Source organism: Rhinolophus sinicus, chromosome 17, assembly GCF_057876585.1.
Source record: "Rhinolophus sinicus isolate RSI-liver-muscle chromosome 17, RSI-T2T, whole genome shotgun sequence".
In the NCBI taxonomy this organism is placed as follows: domain Eukaryota; kingdom Metazoa; phylum Chordata; class Mammalia; order Chiroptera; family Rhinolophidae; genus Rhinolophus; species Rhinolophus sinicus.
Genome location: NC_142517.1, coordinates 8,989,920 through 9,011,209, shown reverse-complemented (window position 1 = coordinate 9,011,209; position 21,290 = coordinate 8,989,920). Strand labels below are relative to the sequence as shown.

The 21,290-nt window shown below is 45.8% G+C and overlaps 1 protein-coding gene across 1 annotated transcript in view; it reads right to left on the bottom strand.

Annotated features, from left to right (window-relative positions):
- The window catches only part of RCAN1 (regulator of calcineurin 1), an 88,071-nt gene extending 69,824 nt beyond the window's left edge, over positions 1-18,247 (bottom strand). The window contains exon 1 of the mRNA XM_019730257.3: positions 17,821-18,247. Within this exon, the coding sequence (XP_019585816.1) occupies positions 17,821-18,072 (252 nt within the window). The 5' untranslated portion in view covers positions 18,073-18,247. The remainder of the gene's footprint in view (positions 1-17,820) is intronic.
- Positions 18,248-21,290: the final 3,043 nt, after the last annotated feature.

The following is a 21,290-nucleotide window of genomic DNA, read 5'->3' as shown; positions in this document are numbered from 1 at the left end:
AGGAAACCTTGGGTAAGAGAGAGGGTTGGCTGAAGCAGGAGGAATTCACAGTGACGTGTGAGTAACGAATGGGTGGTCTCCTCGTTTCCCAGCCCTGGCTTGTATGCTGAGCCCCTGGCCCAGGGCCTTCTGGAAGGCTCTTCTTTATTCTCTCCAACTCCCTGACTCACGGAGCCTGAGTTCCCTTAAGGTTCAGAGGAGTCATAGGGGACAGGAGCAACACCTTGCTATCTTGGTGGAAGGATGGATGTTTACAGTCTCTTAGGAAAAGGACTAGAAAATACACTTGGACCAAAAGGGCCAACATTTCCTACAAGTAGCATTTCCTGAGGATGCTGGGACATGAGCACTGTGCTCGATGGGCTTCCAATCTCACTTACAGAGAGGCCAGACGCAGACCCTGGACAGACAGACAGGGGACGTGGCCTCCCAGGCCAACGGCACTGCCCTTGTCATGGAGACCCTTGCACTGCAGAGTGAGAGGACACGGCCATTAGCTCAACCACTGCACAACCCTGGGGTCCACTCATGCTCAGGGAAGAAGTCACTGGGGCTGGGCATGTGTGCAGAATGCTTACTGGTCTGCACACAACAGGACTTTGGTTGTCATTGAAAGAAGGGAAATAGGAAGTGAGGGGCAAAGTCAGGGTCAGGCACAGTGGGAAAAGCTTGAACTTCTCGTTTCAGCTGAGCCACAGGCTTGCTGTGTGATCTGGGGCCAACCGCCGCCTCTCCCGGCACACATGGCCTTTTGAGTGCTTGCATCCCCTCCTTCCATGATCTACATGGGGAACCCATGTGGCCCAACTCAGTAGCTACTAGCCACATGCAGCTATTTCAGGGAAAATAAACTTAAAACAAAACTAGAAATTCTGTTCCTCAGTAGCAGTGGCCACATTTTAAGTGCTCGATAACTTGTGACAATTTCAATGAATGAAAATGCAATAAAATTAAAAATTGAGTTCCTTAGTCGTACCCACCATATTTCAAGTGCTTGGTGGCGACTGCACTGGGCCGTGCAGTCAGAGCATCTCCAGCGACACAGAAAGTTCTACGGGCAGCGCTGAGACTGTACAGACGGAGACATATGGTTCATAGAATATTCTCGAAGCTGCTTTTGAAACAGGAGAATTGCGTGTTAGGTCAGATCCTACATAAAAGGGATGAGAGAGAGCTGGCTGTGTCTGTTGTGTGTAACAAGGTCTAGAACAGGAAAGTGTTGGTCCCAGACACCTGAAGGGGAGTTAAAGGACCAGAGCTGCATGCCTAGGTTAGGGCCAGTGGTGAGACATGACCACGGGTCCCTTAAAAGCCGGGTCCAACACAAGGATGCCATCTGCTGCCACTATCATTTAATGTCGGAGTGCCACATGGATAAGAGAACAAAACACAAGTGTTGTACGTAAGTACACACTAAAGAAATAGGATCTATCTGAAGAAAACGTCAACTCAGTGCTTGTGGCATAAAAGACGGCTGAAATAAGTGGGACAGTGATATGGGAACAAAATATTCAGACTCCAACTCTTCCCAAGGATCTCTATACACCCAAAGCAATCTCACCCCAAACTCCAGCCGGTTTGGTGGTTGCATTGTCGTTTTCCTTCTTTGGAGGGGGGTGGAGGATAGTTTGAACGGCACACAATGGTTCTAAAGTTCACAGAGAAGAATAAGTAAATGAAACTGGCCAGGAAAATAAATTCTGAAAGCGAAGAAGCATGGAGGAAAATTAGTCCTATTAATTGTTAAATAGGCTAAAATGTATGGCCACTGTCGTTAAGACAGTATGAAACAGGTTCAGAAATGGACAAGAGGTCAACAGCAGAGTCCTGATTCAAGTTTATTTGACCACTTCGGTGATATTTCAAATTTGTAGGAAAAGCACTGCCTAGTAAGCAATATTGAAACACAAGGTAACGTGCAAAAATAGAAAACCAGAATCCAAACTTACTCCTTGTGCCATAATGTCCAATAAATGAAAGGCAAACATCAAAAATAAAAACGTAAAAGTGCTGGAAGAAAATACACTTTTCTGTGTCTTGGCCCAGGAAAGGGCTCTCTAGGTATGAGACTAGCCTAGAAGACAAAAAGATCAAATTTCTCCATCTGAATTAAAAATAAAAATTTCTGAGGTAAAGATACCATAAAATCAAATGGCAAATTGGGGGGAATATCTACAATATATGTGCTAAAGTACAAATTTCCTTAATATACAAAAAAACTCTTTTACAAATTCATAAATACAGACCAAAACCTTACCAGAAAAGTAGCAAAAAGATATAAACAATCAATTTACAGAAAAAACAACAACAAATGACCAATAAGCATAAAAGAAGATGGTCAACCTTGTTCCTAATTAAGGAAAAGCAAATTAATACAAGAGATACTATTTTTCATCTACCAAAGATCCTGACAATGATTCAAAACAATTTATAATCCCCTGGACTGTCAAGAATGTAGGGAAAGAGGAACTCTTATGCAGTGCAGGTGGTTACAGAAATTAGTATAAACATTTTAGAGAGCAGCTTGGCAGTATCTATCAAAATGCAAAATAACCATACTCTCTGACTCAGAAATTCCACTTCCAGCAATATATCTTATAAATACATTTACACAAACAAACAAAGATATAAGTATAAGGATGCTGCTTACAACATTGTTTATACAGGGAAAAAAAAAAAAAAAAAAACAACCGCAAAAAAAACCTAGACACAATCTAAATGTCTCTCACTAGGAATTGCTGGTTAAATTATGTTACATTCATATAATAAAATGCCAGGTAGTCATCAAAAGAAATGCACTGAGTTTATTGGAGAGATACCTACTTTTTAAAAGACAAGTAACAAAAGAGTATATATAGTATGATACTGCTGGTGCAGTAGATGGAAATATATGTACATAGTATATATTTAATTGCATTCATCTCTCTTTATATATACCATATAATATATTTGTACATGCACAGAACATGCATGAAAGAATACACATAAAATTTAACAGAGGTTATCTCTAAGAAACAGGTTGAGAAAAAAGGATGGGGAATTTTTAGTAAATGCTCTTCTTTATTTTTATGACCAAATATTACTTTTATAATGAATTACTCTTCAAATTATGCAGCAGTCTAGACAAATGTAATAACCCATAGTAGGTGCTCTATAGGCAGTTTTCCCTAATCCCCTTACACCCAGCCCAACTGGTGGGGTCACTTTTTGCTTAAGTCAGCTTGGGATGGCTGTGCTCTCTGGCTAGAAGTTCTAGCTGGACAAAGAGTGCGTTATTCTAGACGGAAAGCACAGAGAACTGGCCCCCAGACCTATGAGCACAGCCCCTCACCATGCTCAAGCCCCTCACTCCAATATTCGGTCCCCACTGGTGCCACCCTAAGACGGAAGCATCTCAAATCACTGTAACTGGGGACAGACCGCTGGGTGATGTGGCTGCATGGATAAGAATCAAGTTATTAAAGATTGGTTCATTTAATTAAAAGCACAGCAGGCTAGTGGTACTAAGCAGACAGCCCGCATCTCATTAAGGAAGGTCATCTTTCCTGGCACAATCTGATGGAAACCAGTACAGCCCTCAGAGATAAGATCACAAGTTGATTGTGCCCTCTTAGGATGAAATTTGGCAAAGAATGATCAGCCACCTTCTAGCAAGGTGTTAGAGGTTGGCTGGTGCAGTAGGTGGAGATTTAGCAGATGACAATGAACATCTGAAGAGCTGTGTGTCCCCTAAAAGGCATTCTAAGAACAATGAGAGATGAGGGAGGAGGGGAAGAGAAAGAGAGGAAAGAAGGGAGGGAGGGAAAAACGTCACCAGCAAACAAGGCATTTATTTTTCAATTACAAGATTTTTTTTTTAAATTATGCTAGGAAGTCTTGGATTTCTTATCATCAGCAATAATGATTTTATGTTTTAGAGTTTATGGGGTTCTTATAGCCATTATCTTGAGATTCGTTTTTAAAAAAAAGTGTTTCGTTGCTTAAGTTGTTTTCAACTTTGCAGCTATGCTTATTTTATGTGAAAACATACTTTTGAGTCCCAACATGCAGTTGACCTTTGAACAACACGGGTTTGAACTGTGCAGATCCTTTGATATGGATTTTTTTCAATAAATACCTGTACTGTTTTTGGTCCATGACTGGGAGTCTGAGCATGGGCAGAGCCGACTATATGCATTGTCCTGTGTAGGACATCCACAGATTTTGGTACCGGGGTGGGAGGGGGGGGGTCCTAGAACCAATCCCCTGTGGATATGAAGGGATAGACCCTTGTTCTTAAGTTTTGGGGGAACCAAAATTTTTTTTAAAGATTTTATTGGGGAAGGGGAACAGGACTTTATTGGGGAACAGTGCGTACTTCCAGGACTTTTTTCCAAGTCAAGTTGTTGTCCTTTCAATCTTAGTTGTGGAGGGCGCAGCTCAGCACCAGGTCTAGTTGCCATTGCTAGTTGCAGGGGGCGCAGCCCACCATCCCTTGTGGGAGTTGAACCGGCAACCTTGTGGTTGAGAGGGCTTGCTCCAACCAACTGAGCCATCCGGGAGCTCAGTGGCAGCTCAGCTCAAGGTGCTGTGTTCAATTTTAGTTGCAGGGGGCGCTGCCCACCATCCCTTGCGGGAGTCGAGGAATCGAACTGGCAACCTTGTGGTTGAGAGCCCACTGGCCCATGGCCCATGTGGGAATCAAACCGGCAGCCTTTGGAGTTAGGAGCATGGAGCTCTAACCGCCTGAGCCACCGGGCCGGCCTGGGGTGGGGTAGGGTGGGGTGGGGTGGGTGGGGGAGTCAAATTTATACACAGATTTTCGACTGCACAGGTGTCGGTGTCTCCAATTTCCATGTTCTTCAAGGATCAACTACACACTATTGTGTAGTTGTATCAACAACACTATGTTGAAATTATAGCTTTTTCTAAATACTTACAAGTGATAACAAGCCATGCTAGTCTTCTGGTATAATAATACATCTTACTGCAGTATTCTGAGTATTCAGAAACATCTAAATCTGTTAATTTCTCTCTCTCTCTCTCTCTCTCACACACACACACACACACACACACACACACACCACTGCAATAATTTTAAAGCCTAAGACTGTACTGGCCTAAAATAATTTATGCAACTTCTGGAAATACCTAAATTAAATTACTCCTGGGAAAATAAGGCTTAATATTTAAGGGACTTAAGAGAGCAGTACTTTCACTTTTATGTGAATGTTTTACTTCCATTGCTGCACAAATATTTATTAAGTGCCTACTTTGTGGCAGGCACTGTCCTAGGCATAGGGTAAATAGCAGTGAGCAATACAGACACTATAATCTTTGTATTTTAGTAATAATTTTAATCAAATCACTAACATGCAGTAAGTGTACTAAACACTTACTATAAGCCTGGTATAATTTTCAGCCCTTTATTTATTTTTTATCCTTTCATCCTCACAACACCCCTGTTGTGTAATATAAGGTAGGTACCTATATTATCTCATTTTACAAATGAAGAGACTAACACCCAGAGTAGTTAAGTTACCTGCCCAAGGCCACACAGCCAGTTGCTGGGAGAGCTGGGATTTGAATTCAGATTGACTTGGCTCTGAGACCCACCCTCTTCACCGCTGTGTTGTACCACCTTTTAACATGCATAACTCCAAACTAAAGTAGGTATCTGTCCATAAAGAAGGGTAGGCATTTGTGGGCAATATGTCCATGCACCCTCATATATTTCCACTCTAGGTTGAGCCATAAAAATATTTAAGTTATGTAAGATATGTAAAAATATGTAAGATTAATTACAAGCAGCAAGAAAACCTGCAAGCAGGAGACCCTGCCAGTGTGGTCCTTGTGCTATTTGTAGAGAAAACACAGGAGGAAAATAAAATAAATGAAAAGGAAATAAAGGAACAAACAAAAATTACATGGCGACCTGATATAAAACCTCTAACAATAAACTCATTGACATTAAAGCAGAGTCCTTGATAAAGACTAAACAAATATTTTCAGACTCTCTCCTGCTTCCAGATGTTATCACAACATTGTTTGTATTTAATTGTGCTGTATTTAATTCTCACAGCAACCTGGTAAGGGGAAGAAGGCACCACATGGCCCTCCTTTTACAGCTGGTACAGGTTCATTCCAAGCCACTAATGTCACATGTAATGCTCCATTCTGTCCTTGACACAAGTACCCCTTCAATAAAGGCAGGAAGTCATCCTCCAACATACATCCCTCTCTCCCCCACCACCTCCCACCCCATCTCACTTTATGTCACAGTCTCAGGCAGGCTCATGGCGCTGTGGCCCAGGTCAGTAACCCGAACTTGATCTAAGTAACTGAAATGCTCTGAACGTGGATCCATTAACAGCATTTCCCAATGTCAAGGATTACACGAGTATTTGACAAAACAAAGCACATTAGGGCCCAAATGTTAGCCCCTTGAATTTATGAATTGGAGTAATACAAAATTCAGAATTGATTTAAAAAATGGAAACCACTCAGCAAATATTGTGTCAAGTGGTTGAGTTTGAAAGGTACCTCTTGGATTCAGCTACTCTGGAAAGAGGATACGGGTACCCACCAACCCTGAATCCTTTCCAAAAGTCTGCAGGTGGCTTCAGGCCCAGCTCATGAACTGCAAGCCAGTGAATTTTTCAAATGGGTGGTCTGTTTTTAGGGGCTGCAAGGGAATTTTACAGACTGCTGACCCCGACCTGAGGGGTCCGTCACCATCTGAGATCTGCAGCTCAGGACACAAAGGTGGGCTGTGCGAAAGGAGATGAGATTCTACACGTTTCCCCAAATCCCAGCTCCAGCCCGGAAGAGCTCTGTCACTACCTGGCCTGGGCAGAAGTTACTTGTGGAATCATGTGAGACTCCCACGCCAGAATACCTCCCACCACACAGGCCTGGACACCTCGCCACCAGCACACAAAAAGAGTAAGCACGTAGTAACCCAATACCGGAGGCCAGCTCAGAAAATTCCCCTTAGCTCCTAAATAAAGTGTTTTTTTCATCTGAGTTCTCTCTTTGGATTTCTCTATGATGATAATTTGAATCATAGTCTAAATAAGTTGCCACAAATCTGAGCAGCGTACGGCAGATAATGTCACAAACTTGTACCCATGCGTAGGTGAAAGAGGACAGTAGTTCCTGTAGGCGAATTCAGCGCCCCGCTGTTTCCTGCTTATCCAAAGGGGGTGTCCTCAGCCAGCAGCAGGGAGGGGTCCACTCGGGGTGGTTCTCTCACCTCTTTGGTTTTCTGCTGGGTGTGTGTGTGTGTGTGTGTGTGTGTGTGTGTGTGTGTTGGGGGCGGGGGATGTCTTTGCTTTAAAGTTTTTAACTACAAACGTATCTTTACAAAAGCTTCTTTTGCGGCGCAAGGTGTGACGTCTCCTTTCTAAAAATGCACGTTCTTGTCTTTGATGCCTGAAGTCAAGTCCAAGTCAACCAACCACCCGGCTCCATCGCAGAATATACGTGAAGTTACTGCCCCCTAGTGGCAAGAGCTGGTGTTTAGCGCAGCATCAGACCCGCTGGCAAGGACAAGTACTCTGCCCCTGGGGGGGGGGGGGGGGGGCGCAAGCCTTGATAGGCCCTAACAGTGGCGCTGGGGACACTTTTGTCTGCTCTAGCTGACTTGTCTCTAGAGGTCCTCTTCATTGTTTGAGTGCTCTAGGTTCTTTTGGGTGGGGTAAGGACGTTATTTCACAGATAATTAAATGAGTGGCATAAAAACCAGTGGGCAGGGAGGAAGGGGACCTGCGAGCAAGTTCCAGCTCTGCCATTGTCTAGTGAGCGACGCAGAGTAAACGCCATCACCTCTCTGAGCCTTGATTCCTCTTTGGAGAAATGAAAGGCTGGCGGCTGAGCCCTTCCTGCCTGGTTTGGTGACAAGGCCGAGTCAGGCGTCCAGTTGCTATGGATTCTGTATGCTGATTAGTTTTGCAAAGGGAGAAGGGCTAATATAGTATTTATCTTAGAAGGCTATAAGAAGGGTTAAATAAAATGATGTATATAAAATATCTGGCACAAATTACAAGTGTCAAATGGAGTGCTTATACCGTGTTTCCCCGAAAATAAGACCTAACCGGAAAATAAGCCCTAGCATGATTTTTAGGATGACATCCCTGAACATAAGCCCTAATGCATCTTTTGGAGCACAAATTCATATAAGACCCGGTCTTATTTGCGGGGAAACACGGTAATTAATTATATAATAACTGCTTATCTAATTTATCATGCAAAATGGAACATACTGTCACGCTATTGATAAGTACTTGTTATCAGGAGCTTTGGAAAAGTCCCCAACAATCAACAGATTTCAAAAAGAAAATTGCTCAAGTGCTCTGGTTTTGTGAGGCTATATCTTTGGCAAACCCTCAAATGGTCACTGGACAGAATAGATGCTGAGATCAGTTGAACCCTCTGACCCGGGTCCCTCTCAGATCACTCCTACATAAATTTCCAAGGCCGATTAAAGAAACGAGTTTACGTGACAAATTCACCTCCCCTCTAGCTACAAACTAGCAGAGAGGCCTCCCATTGACCAATGAAGGACAAGGCAGGCCTGTGGATGTGAAGGAAACCAGAATATGCCACCCCCAAATAGCCTCTTTGGCATAAAAGTTATTTTGAGCTGAAGGCAATTAAGCCGCAGTGCACGCAGGAAAAGCTCTCTCTACCCCCTCCCCGCTTTCTACCTCCAGGCAGGATATAAATTCTCCTTTTCCTGGAGATGACTCTAGGCTCTTAGCAGCCCAGAGATGGTACGGAGGGATCTGCAAACAACCTTCCTCCATTAGTTTCCGCCCACACGTTTACCTTCCCACAATTTGCTGCTGCTGGGAAGCCCACAACTGCTTTCCTCGGAGTCGTCCCTCTACAAACTTATCATTCTTTCTCAAAGAGGCTACAGACGCCGAGTCCTAAGCCTCCGCTTTGAATTACATTTCGCTGAGGTTTCTCCTGCGTGATGTGTGCTGCCCGCATTAATAACTGTCTGTTTTTCTCTCGTTAATCCGTCTTTTTGTTAAAGAGCCGCAGCTGAACACCTAGGATGGGTAAAGTTCAGTCTCCCTGCGGATGGAAGGCTGCAGGAAAGAGAAGTGGAATCACACTAGAGAAATTCTCTTCTTGAGCAAATTCCTACCTGGGAAAGTGGGTGGCGCAGGGGAACGCCAGGGCAGTGGGGCCACGCTCCACTGGTACAACAGCACAGAGCCATTGGGTTTTGAGAGCCAGAAATGACCTCACAGACATTATCCAGTTCAACCTGCTCACTTCACAAATGAAGCAACTGGGTCTGGAAAGGCTGATAACTTGCCCAAGGACACGTGGTTCATTAAGGATCTATTAAGGTCTTTAGTCATATTTGTATAACACATGCACACAGTAAAATAAATTAATTTTGTGTTTTCCCTGCTAGCTGTGAGCTCCACGAAGGCAGGGAGTCTGTCATTCACCCAGGGCATCTAGGGCTGCACCCCTCACACTGACCTCACCATGACCGTGGGGTAGGGATGGTTGTCCTCACTCTGCAACTGAGGGATCCAGCCTTGGGGACGATGACCGACTCACCTGGGGTCCCACAGCTGCTCTTGGAACCAGCACAATGCTCAGAACGTAGTAGGCCCTCAATAAATGTTTGTCGAGGAAATGAATGAATGAAATGAATGAAGGAGTGAAGTGACAGGTCTGGATTCAAATCCGGTCTGTACGGCTCTAGTGCCCGTGCCCAGCCTTTGCTTGAACAGAAGAATATCACCGAGGCTGCTGTACCAGGAGCACTCAAATCCACCCATCAAATATAAATAAATGACCGAAAGAAAAGAGTTATAACTCATCTGCGCCTCAGGTTCCTGCGGATAAAAACTTTCCTCACACTGCAGTCCTGGGGTTTAAATAAGATGTGAGAGATGTGAAAAATCACGTCCACCCCAGCGTGCTGTAAGATGATGACAGATAGGCGGGGAGTTGGCTACTACTGGGTTCGACGCCTCGGACCAGCGCTTGCTGGCTACGTCACCTGAGACGGGTGACTTGGCCTACCCTGGCCTTCGGTTCCACATCTGAGTTAGTGGAATGGGGATGATAATAGTACCTATTTCATAGAGTTCTTGTAAACAGACGAAGAGATATATATTACACATAAAGCACGTAAACAAACACAAACTATTTTATTATCTTTAAATAAAGCAGCAAGTTTGACGGAAAATATAAAGGTGATACAAAGTAACACAAGCTATGGTTATATTGAGCAAAAAACAACCCATAACTAGCTATCTGGATTAAGTAACATTTAATTCAGAAATCAGGCCAACTTCAAATGCCTCTTTCTATGGTGTTAATTATGATTACACATGGGAAATGCATATTTCACCTGCTGAAATTAGTAATGGAAGGAAAAGTACTGGACCTCCCCAACGTAAAAAAGGTTTAGTGACCCGAGTTCTTCTTTTAGAAATGTAGTGGCTAACAGCTTTAGGGACATCAGAAACTTAATAACCTAGCCATAATCTCATCAATGGGGTGGATTTTTGTTAAGCTGTGGAGGGTAACAGTGTACTCATACGGAGTTGAAGCTAGAAAAAATCAGATTAGAAAATGCCTTAATGAACACTTCTGAACATTCACTGCTCCACAGAAGTCAAAAAAGTTTACAAAGGAAAAAAATGTGCTGATAAATCGCTCCTGGGGTGGGCAGCCGAGAGACGGCCCAGTGACCTCCAGCTCCTGGCATTCATGCCCTGGGTAGGCCCGGCACCCTTGAGCGGGAGCTGCACTTACTGACTCACTTCTAATAAACAGAGCCCAGCAAAGGTGGTGGGCTGTCACTCCGAGATGAGGTAACAAAGACTGTGAATTCCATTCTACCTGGCACGCCCTGGCTTGCTCTGATGGCAGCAGGCTGCCATGTTGCGAGCTGCCGAATGGAGAGGCCCAGGTGGCAAGGAGCTGAGGGAGACCTCCCAGCCAACAGCCACCGAGGAACCGGAGCTCTCAGGCCAATCCCCTTCCAGATATGCAGTCCTGCCACCAACCGTGTGAGGGAGCCTGGCAGCAGTACTCTTTCAGTTCTGCCTTCGCTGAGACCACAGCGGATACTTTATTGCAGACGTGGAGGCAGAGGCACCAAGCTAAGCCATTCCTGGATACCTGACCCACAGAAACTGCGAGAGAATAAACGTTTATTGTTTTAAACTACTAAGTTTTGAGTTAGTCTGTTACACAGCAGAGGATAAGTAACACACACTAACTTATATAGTGTGTTTACTATGTCCTTGTCACTGGGACAGGCATTTTACACACATCAGGACATGCAGGTACGAGGAGGACCCCACTTTACAGGTAGGGAAACAAAGGCACAGACAGGGTAAACAGCTTCCCCCGAGTGACCCCGTATAAGCCATTACGTTGCACTGCTTCCTTACGTACACTCTTCCATGAGGAAGGAGTGCATACTAAACCCGACTCAATCTTTAGAGGTTAGAAAAACAACACTCTACACCAACTAAACTAGACATAGTAAAGGGCTTCTACAATGATTGAAATCTATACAACATGAAGCCAACCCTTTCCCCAACGTCAAACCTTGAGTAAAGGTAATTAATATTTTCCTGATGTTATATTCTGGAAACGTTTGTTTTGCCCAAGAAGGGTGGAAGCGCTATTTTTACTTCCTGTTGCCTGTCCATGCTCAGAGAACACAGCAGAGCCGTTTACTGTCTCACTGACAGTCACCATCCCCATGTTTTGATGGTGATTATTATTTACAAAGGAAACAAATTCCCCCTCACAACTGAATTGTATTTCAAATGACCTGCTCTCTCCCACAACACTGGAAATGAGTCCTAACAATAGAAAATGTATACGGAGGGGTCTGTCTCCTCCCCACGCCCCCAACACACACAGATGTGCACAGCTGCCCTGAGTGTACCCGGGGCGATGCAGTCACAGAACAGGGCAAACCGGCCCCTCAGTGACAGGTATGAAAAAGCGTGGCCTGTGTCATCTGATTATATATATTTTTTTAAAGGAAAGAAAGAATACAACCTGAAACGTACACACTGGAATCAAACAGCTTCAGCTTTAGCTCCTCCGTTCTGTCACAAAGCCTGTTTTTCATTCCCTTATGTAATTGTCTTGGGGCTTGAAAAGCTTGGGGTTACAGGCAATAACATGTAAAGCTACTGCTGCCTAAGAAAAAGTGCTGTGAACAGTGGATGGTGGCAGATTGAGGTGAAAAGGGGACCAAACCCTTGCTAGGGAATGGAGTGGTGAGGGGGGATCGAAAGAACTTCAGGGACGAAAAAACAACCCAAAGAAACTTAATTTATTTAAAAGTCAGAAATTCTAAAATTAAGGAAATCGATAACTTCTAAAGTAAACTCTGCACATCTGTAACGTACTTCTTCTTCTTTCTTTTTTCCCATACACCATTCTAACACCCCAACAAATTAAACCATACAAAATTGGTTTAATATCGCTCTGCACTTAAGGAAGTTTAAGGGGAAATTTTAGGCATAATTTAAGCCTGAGAAACCACATGCCTCTGACACCCGGGCAAAAAATGAAAATGGCCTAAAAACGCCGGGATTTTACACTGTAATAGAACCCAACTGTCACCATCCTGCTGGAATGCCACATTTTACAACATGCTGCCACAGATGGACTAGTCATGGGGATCGACAATGGGAAACCCAGCCAAGCACACACAACCTTATGAGCAGAAGCTCCGTATACCAGCTGTACCACCTTGGATCTCAAAACCGTTTCAATCACCAAATTACTATTGAATGATATCTTGTCGCCCAAAAAGCACGTCTTGGGAGGGGAAGTCGGGATCTGACATTTGGGCGGAGTGAGCAGCAGCAGGAGGGGGTGTACAAAAGCCAAGCGAGGCAACCCCAAGTCAGAGAAGATGCTCTTATGTCACCCGCCCAAAGGCTCCAGCTCTCAGGCCTGATGGCCAGGTATCCTGCTTTCTGGCGACCAGGTCAAACACCACTTAGGCGCAGGGAGGTGCCAGACCCAGAGCCTGACTCCCATTTTAGATTCAAGGAAATCAGGGCACGGATCGGGCTAAAAGTGGAACCCAGTGAAATTACTCAATAATCTCTTCATGCTATAACAATGACTCTGGTCAGGCAAAAGCCCTTCTAGCCAGGGCAATGGTCCACAACTTGCCTCCCAGGTAGAATCACCTGGGGGAGCTTCCCAGGCCTTGCTTTCCTGGTGGTCCCCAGTCCCAGACGGATTGGTCTGGAGTGGCCTGGGCATGGGAGTTTTCCCTAGTGCTCAGGGGTCTTCACTGATACACAGAATTAATTTAAGGACATTAACTCCAACTACTTTTATGCCTATCAACATATTTCCTGTTATTAAAAGAAAGTCATGGAAGTAGCACAAATCTTAAGTGGGCATTTGTTTTAAGAAAGGTGAGTTTATTCACTAGAAGAGTAAATTTTTCTGTGATTAGCATTTTCTAACTTAGCGTTCAGGCAAAGCTCTCAATCAAATATACATTCATGTTTCAGACAACAGAAAAAATGGTATCCATTTCCATTACTGTATGGAACTATATTTACTGCCTGGAAACTAACAATATTACCTGAGAACTCTTCAATTTCTGGTTGGCTTGGTGGTGGCTGGATAAACTCTGATTCCAGAGAATCAACCACCCAAAGCACATGTGATTACTGGTTCAAAGCACATATAATTACTTTGCTTTCTCAGTAAAAAAAAAAAAGAGGTCCACAGAAGAGTACAGTAATGGATGTGCCAAGTGAATATTTGTACAACAGAAAATCTTATTTTAGAAAAGTTTTCATTCATTTGTAATGGTGTGACTCTCTGTACTTGAAATTAATGACGATACAGTTTCAGTTATTTTTTAGATAAACATTTAATGAACATATTCATTATAAATTATTTACAACTGATGGTGAGCCAGCTAACAAAAACGCATTTTACGCATCCCACCCAACTCTTATAGCAAGAAAACAGCTTCTGATGGAAATTCCCAAATGAATTGTTAGTGCAGGTCAATTTCTTCCTTTCCCGTAAGACTAAGGTTAGAGAATATGGACACATGTAAAGAAATTTGACAGTCTTCTTCCTTCACACCATCTACCACAGCCTGGATGTTTATGTTCCCCCAAAATTCGTATGTCGACATCCTCATCCTCAAAGACGATGGTATTAGCAGGTGGGGCTCTGGGAGCTCATGAGGGTGGGGCCCTCAGGAATAGCATTAGTGCCCTTGTCAAAGAACTCCCCCTCCCCCCATACACACACAGCTTCCTCCTCCCTTCCACCTGTGAGACACAAGAGAAGTCTGTGACCTGGAAGAGGGCCCTCACCCCACCATGCTGGCCTCCAGAACTGTGAGAAATACACTGCTCATAGTTGTTTCTAAGCCACCCCGTCCATGGTATTTTGTTATAGCAGCCCTGACAACAGGCTAAGACGCCCTCCCTCCCCCAGGTGCCCCTCCAACAGACTGGTTAAGTAGAGGTGATGGCCAGACCACCAGCACAGGGGCTTTTGTCGGCAATGCAGGTAACAGTCCATCTCCTCACGGGTCAGACAGGACTCCCCTGAAGCAGAGTCATGTTTTCACTGCACCTCCCAAAGGTGACACGCCCAACCTTCAGGAAGAATGGCCTTTAAAATAACACGGCTGTCAGCCTGAAACCTCAGAAGCCACATCTTCCCATTCAGAGGGATGGTTTTAGCTCAGTGAGAAACTACCTCTTTACTGGAAGGCTTGGCAGAGCTGTCAGCCTTCAGGGACTCTGCCTGCCTTGGCCCAGAGGGTTTTTGTGTCTTCACTGATCATTTTACATCTTACAAAACCCTGTGGATATGCAACCAACACACAAAGGTCCCCTGCCCCATTCTGAAGCTCCTGACCCTCCGAGGGGGGGCAGGAGAGGACAGACTCAGAGACGCTCTGTCCTTTGCTCTATCTCCAGCACCACCACCCCAGTTCAAACACCTTCAGAGCACCCTGTGGCAAGAGCCTCCTAACCAGTCTCCTTGCTTCCTCTCTTGCCCACCCACCTTCCTTCCCCCAAAGACATTATCCACTCAGCTTTGCAATTAGAATGACATCCGAATCCCTGCCATGGCCTCCAAGGGCCTCCATGGAACTGTTCCCTGGCTGTGTCCAACCTCAGGCGGCCACTATCCCCCTTACCTCTCACTTGATGCTCCACCATGCGGGCCCCTTCGTGTCCCCTGAATACGCTCAGTTCATCCCTGCACTGGAACCTTTGCGTCTGATTCCTCTGCCTGGATGCTGGCCACATAAAATCTACACAAGGAGCTTCTTCCAAGCTCTACAGAGGTGTTCTGGAGACACCCACTGTAAAGGGGCCCCATGCTGACCCCTCTCTGCTTATCCTCTTTACCTGCACTGTTCCCAGAACATTCTCCACCCCTCTCTACTCTTCTCTGTGCCCTGGACAGCTGCCCCACCTGTGGACTGCATAGTTTGGCTCCCTTGCCTCCTGGCTGCCAGCTGGGTTCTGCCAATGAGATCAGAAAGCCTGGGGCAAGTCTGGGTGTTTCTTCCCTGCCTCTGCGTCAGCATCTCAATTCCATACCTTCAAGTCTGCAGCTCCTGCCAGGTGGCTCCTCTCCAAGGGTTCCAGCAACACCACTTCCTCCCCTTGATCCAACACTCCGTTCATTCCCTCAGTCCTGCTTCAATGAACCAATTCTTCATGAACACTTCCTAAACCATCACAGTGTCTCTGTTAGGACCCGACTGATACGACCAGCCCCTGCCCCCTCCTTGGTCACTTTCTATCACATTATCCTGTTTTCTTTTCTCCATTGTAGTCATCACTACCTGAAATGACTGTGTTCACTTACTTTTTTCTAGTGTCTATCTTCTCCTCAACCACTAGGACATAAGGAGGAAGCTCATCATGTCCACCAGTCTATCCACTGGGCCTAAAACGGTGCCTGGAACATAGTAGGCATTCGATAAATAAGACCTAGCTGGACAATCAGCTCTAATGTGTCTTTTGGAGCAAAAATTAATATAAGGTCTGGTCTTATACTACATTGTATTATATTATATTATATTATATTATATTATATTATATTATACTTGGTCTTATAGTAAAATAATATAAAATTTTTGCTCCAAAAGACGCATTAGAGCTGATTGTCTGGCTAGGTCTTATTTTTGGGAAAACACGGTAGCCAAAGAACAAGTAAGCGAATGAATACCAACCCACTGTCTGCTCAAAATACCAACTCATTAGTAAGACCTTCCCGTATCATCTTTTGTAAAACAGGCCTCCACTCCCTCCTCCTCCACCTTCTAAATCTTACTTTTTCTTATCTCACTATCACCGCCTGACATATTTGACATTTATTTGTTTATTGTCTGGTTCCCCCAACAAGTGTCAGCCCTGGTGGCAGGAATGCTATTTTATTCACTGCTGTGCCCTCAGAGCCTAAAACAGTGCCTGGCCCATAGTGGAGTCTCAATAAACATTTGTTAAAATGAACACCTACCAAAGTGGGCAAAATTTCACACAAAGCCACTTCAGGGCTGTCCGCAATACCTCCTGGAAAGAATGTAAAACTGCAAATTGCCCGACAGCCAAGCAAATAAGCGCAGTCTTATATGACCTGACCTTGCCCCATTAGAAAGATACCCTAGGACCCCCAAGAACTGCTACCTAGACGCTGGCCTAGGAAGAGAAGAGGCTTCAGAATGAGTGAGGGCCTGCACTTGTGACAATTGTTGCTTTAGAAAGCATGCACGGAAGCTTACCTAAGCGCACAGCCACTGTAAATCCTTTCTGAAAGTAGCCGGGCATATAAATTATACATACATGGGACTTAAGCCCATCATTCTCTGTTCCACAGTGATGCTCCTCTTGGCAAGTGCCTTCAACTACAGTTCACAGACAGTATATGCAGACCCTGAGCCAAGCAGGGAAAGCACTGCTTTTTTGACAGCTGCTCATCTACTAGGGCATCTCTCTCAGAGACAGGCTTCATTCTGCAACGCCTACGTGGTCCAAATTTTATTCTGCATACTAAATGCAGATTTGAAATAAATTCCTCCCCCCCACAGATTACTCATACCTGCCCCCTCAACCTCCAAAGTGTCTAAACTGTGTGGATTTGGGGGGGACTCCCAATGTACGGAGTGTCCCCGAGGGTGGCAAGTCACTCCTTCCGGGAGCCATATTCCTGGCTAAAGGTCCTAAAGGCCGAGAAAGGGAGCCCCTTCACAACACCATTCACCCAGAACTGGCCAACCGCAGGGTAATGAGCAACCATGGAAGCTCACCCAAACATTGGCTCTTCTTCCAAGGGTGCAGATTGAGAATGCTGTGAGTCACGTAGCTGCTCAACGCCTGTTTCCTCCTCCCAATGAATGAGGCGACCCCCCCTCTAACCAGTAAGTGCAGGGTGACGGTACAAGCCTCAGGGTGACAGCACGAGCTCAGCGGCCACTTAGGGCGCGAATTCATGCCCTGACAGTCTCCTACCTCGTCTGCCCCCGGGGCAGGGGCGTCACTGAGGGGCGGCTACCAAGCCCAGGTCAAACCCGAGGCGCTGAAAACGCTCTGAGCTGGCTGCGCGCGGACCCCGGGGCCCTCTGAGAGCGAGACCCCACCTCAGCTGGGTCAGCAAGGGGTGTCGCCACGTCCCCGGGGGGTCCCCTCCCCGCCCCTCCGGCAGCCCGGGCTGGAGACGCTTCCCGGGGCGGCCAGGACCTCGGCGCGGCCACCCGCGCCACCTCCTCCGGGCAACAAGTGTCCGCCCTCCGCCCGACGGCCCGCACGACCCGGCCCTCACCCGGCACAGGCCGTCCACGAACACGCGCGGGTCCAGGTGGCAGGCGATGGTGGCGCTGGGCAGATCCTGCAGGTCCACCTCTTCCATCTCGCAGTCGATGAAGCTCCAGTCGCCGCCGCCCTCATCGGCCCCAGCGGCCCCGGAGAACGGCGCGAAGGGCCGCAGCGTCACCCCGGGCCGCGCTCGCACCTCGGCGGCCACAGCCGCTTCGGCTGCCTCCCCGAGAGGGGGCCCGGCCACGCCGTCCTCCATCCCAGCGCCCGCGCGCCCCCGTCGGCTGCGCCCGCTCGCGCGCCGGAGCCTCGCGTCCTCCCGTCTGCCTGCTCCGCGGTTAACCCTCTCACGATCACGGCGCAGCCACCGCAGTCACCACGGCTCCGGGAGACGCAGGCTCGGCGAAACGGGCGGTCCGCCGAGATTCCCCGCGGCGCCCCGCCCGCCCAGCCCTGGGGGCGGAGCTCCGCCGTATTCCGCCGTGGGCCCTTTAAGGCCGGTCCCCGCTGTGTGATTGTATCCCGCCCTTCCAGGAGAGAAGGCCAATAAGAGAACGGAGTTCTCGTCACGTGACCTTAGTCTGCCGCCCTCAGCCCGAAACCTCAGGGCGGCCATGCTGGGAAGGGGCAAAGGCCTGTTCAGCCAATTCCGCTTTTCCAACAGCTGGAGCCAGTTGAATGACGCCAGCAGGGTTCGTGGGCACCGGATCATAGCTGGGTTGGCAGCGCTTCTGTGGTTCCCTTGCGGTGACGTTTTGAAGCACATAGGTCAACCGGTGGAGATTTCAGTGTGACCTAGGCCAGGCACCAGCTCTATGGCAAATAGATGCTTACCTGATATTATCACAGGCACTCACAAGTAGGGATTGCGCTAGACGATGACAACAATACCTGACTTTCATATTTCAGCTTATTAGTCATTATATCATTGTTTAAAATTTATACAATCAGAAGTAATTTTTTTGAATTATGTACTACCTACAACAGGAGATAACAAAAGAAATAAAACTTGGTCTTGCCTTTGGGGAGCTTACAGAGGAAAAGCAGAGTCCCTCAGGTAGCTCGCTCTCTCTCTCTCTCTCTCTCTCTCTCTCTCTCTCTCTCTCTCTCTCTCTCTCTCTCTCTCTCTCTCTCTCTCCAAGACAGAATTCCTTCACGGTGAAGGACCATGGGGTATAGTGAAAACTTCAGTCTGAATTTCAGCTTTGCCATTAGTTACTTGGACCAATAACCAGTGAATCTCAGTTTTCTCATCTGAAAAAATCCAGTAAGGGCCCAATAAATGGTAGCTCTGATTATGTGCTAGGCTGTTTGGAAGATGTGAAATTAGACCTGTATTTTCTCCTAAGGAAGGCTTACCCTCTGGTTAGTAACTGTAACCGATTATAATAAAAAGTATATCCAACTAACAGCTGAGATTTATTCAGAACATGTCGTGTGCTTTGGGTGCTATTATGACAATCTTAGGACAATTTGTGCACTCTAGGAACTTAAATCCAATGAGAGTACTAATATGCAGGCAGAAAAAACTCATAAAATAGAACGTGATGTAAGGATCTGGAAAAATTGGAACCATCCTATGTTTCTGGTGGGAATGTAAAATGGTGCAGCCACTTTGGAAAAATAGTTTGGCTGTTCCTCAAAAAGTGTAAGAGGTACCACATGACCCAGCAATTCCTTTCCTAGGTATAGACCCAAGAGAAATGAAAATATGTGTCAACACAAAAACCTATATATGAAGGTTCATAGCATCATTATTCGTAATAGCTAAAGAGTGGAAATAGCCCAAATGCTCATCAACTGATGAATGGGTCCCCCATACAAGGGAATATTATTCAACCATAGAAGCAATGAAGTACCGACATATGCTACAACAAGGATGGATAGACCTTGAAAACATTATGCTATGTTCAAAAAGTCACAAAAGGCCATGTATTATTCCATTTATATGAAATGTCCAGAATAGGTGAATCCATAGAGACAGGAAGTAGATTGGTGGTTGCCAGGGGCTGAGAGAGGAGGGAAGGAGGAATGACTTCTAAAGGGTACAGGGTTTCTTTTTGGCTTAAAGAAAATGTGACATTGGATGGTGGTGATGTTTGTATGACTATGAATATATTATACTAAAGAATCACTGAATTGTATTTTAAAGGGTGAATTTCCTGGTATGTGAATTATGTGAATCTCAATAAAGCTGGTATTTTTTAAAAAGAATGTGATAAAGGCCAGGAGGGGTAGATGAAGCGTGCTAAAGTGGATGACATTGCAGAGTCAAACCTCTCTGTGAACCCAGCCAGACATTCTGAAAAGGTTAACAAAGGGAAGAGCCACAAGTTTTGGAAAAACAACTGCCAGACAACCCGTTGCTGGGTGGGTCCCTGTTGCCATCCTCCTTAGGACAAGAGGCTCTTTCAATCCTGGCTTACCCTAAGCCTCTTACAGCATGCAGACAAAAGGTACAAGAGGAGAGAAAGCACCAGAAAAACAGAAACCTGAAATGCTCGCAGAGCAAAGCCATCACAGCTGGCTAGCCTCTGAGCTAAGAAGAAAGAGCAACTTCAACCTCAAGCCAAGTGGTGAAGTCAAAGTTACCTGTAATTGACTTTAGAATGCAGTTAGTTATTACTGAGACACAAAGACACATTCCTTCAGAGACTTTAGATTCCCTCCTCTGTCTCCTGTCCCTCCCCCAGGCAGCAAAGTAAAGAGGGTGACATTTCTTAGTTGTCCGTGTGACTCCAGTAATAATACCAATTGCATTCAGGTAGCTCTTAAATAATTAATGGCTGTACACATACACTAGCTCACAAACAGGTATGATTACTCCAGATTCTTAGAACTGAGTCTCAAAGAAATTGAATGACCTTTCCACAAGCAAACAGGCAGCCAATAGCCAAGCAGGCCAACCCAAGTCTCACTCCTGTGCTGCCTTTGCCAGTCGGGACTAGAGGAAACAGAAAAATGGGAGGGAACCAAAGGAAAACAATGGAGACAAGTAGAGGAGAGAGAAGATAAAGCAGAGGGCAAGGAGAGGGAAAGAAGGGGAATGTGAGAGGTGGAGAGATTGAGAGCAGAAGAGTTGCTTTAGGTTCAAAACGGAGCAGGGGTGATGACCCCAGGGAAGAGCTGAACCTCCCCTAGCACTGCTGGCCATGCAGGGCACACTCTCACACACTTAGGGCCAGCACTGGGCATGATGCTTGAGGGATACAGGGCTCTCAAGCTGTCAGAGCAAAATGACGGACAATCTTCATAAATACGATTAGCATCATGTCTTTGCATCTGGGTGCCTAGGGATCTTGCCCTATTGCAGGTGACACATTCAGTAATAAAATGTCAGATTCTTCTTTATACTTAGAAAATAAAATTTTATAGTAACTTCCATCTTTGTCATGCCTTATACGTTTACGAAAGGCAGATGCTGTGTCTTATGCCTTCTCTGACACTAACAATTAACACCAACTGTCAATGGTCTCT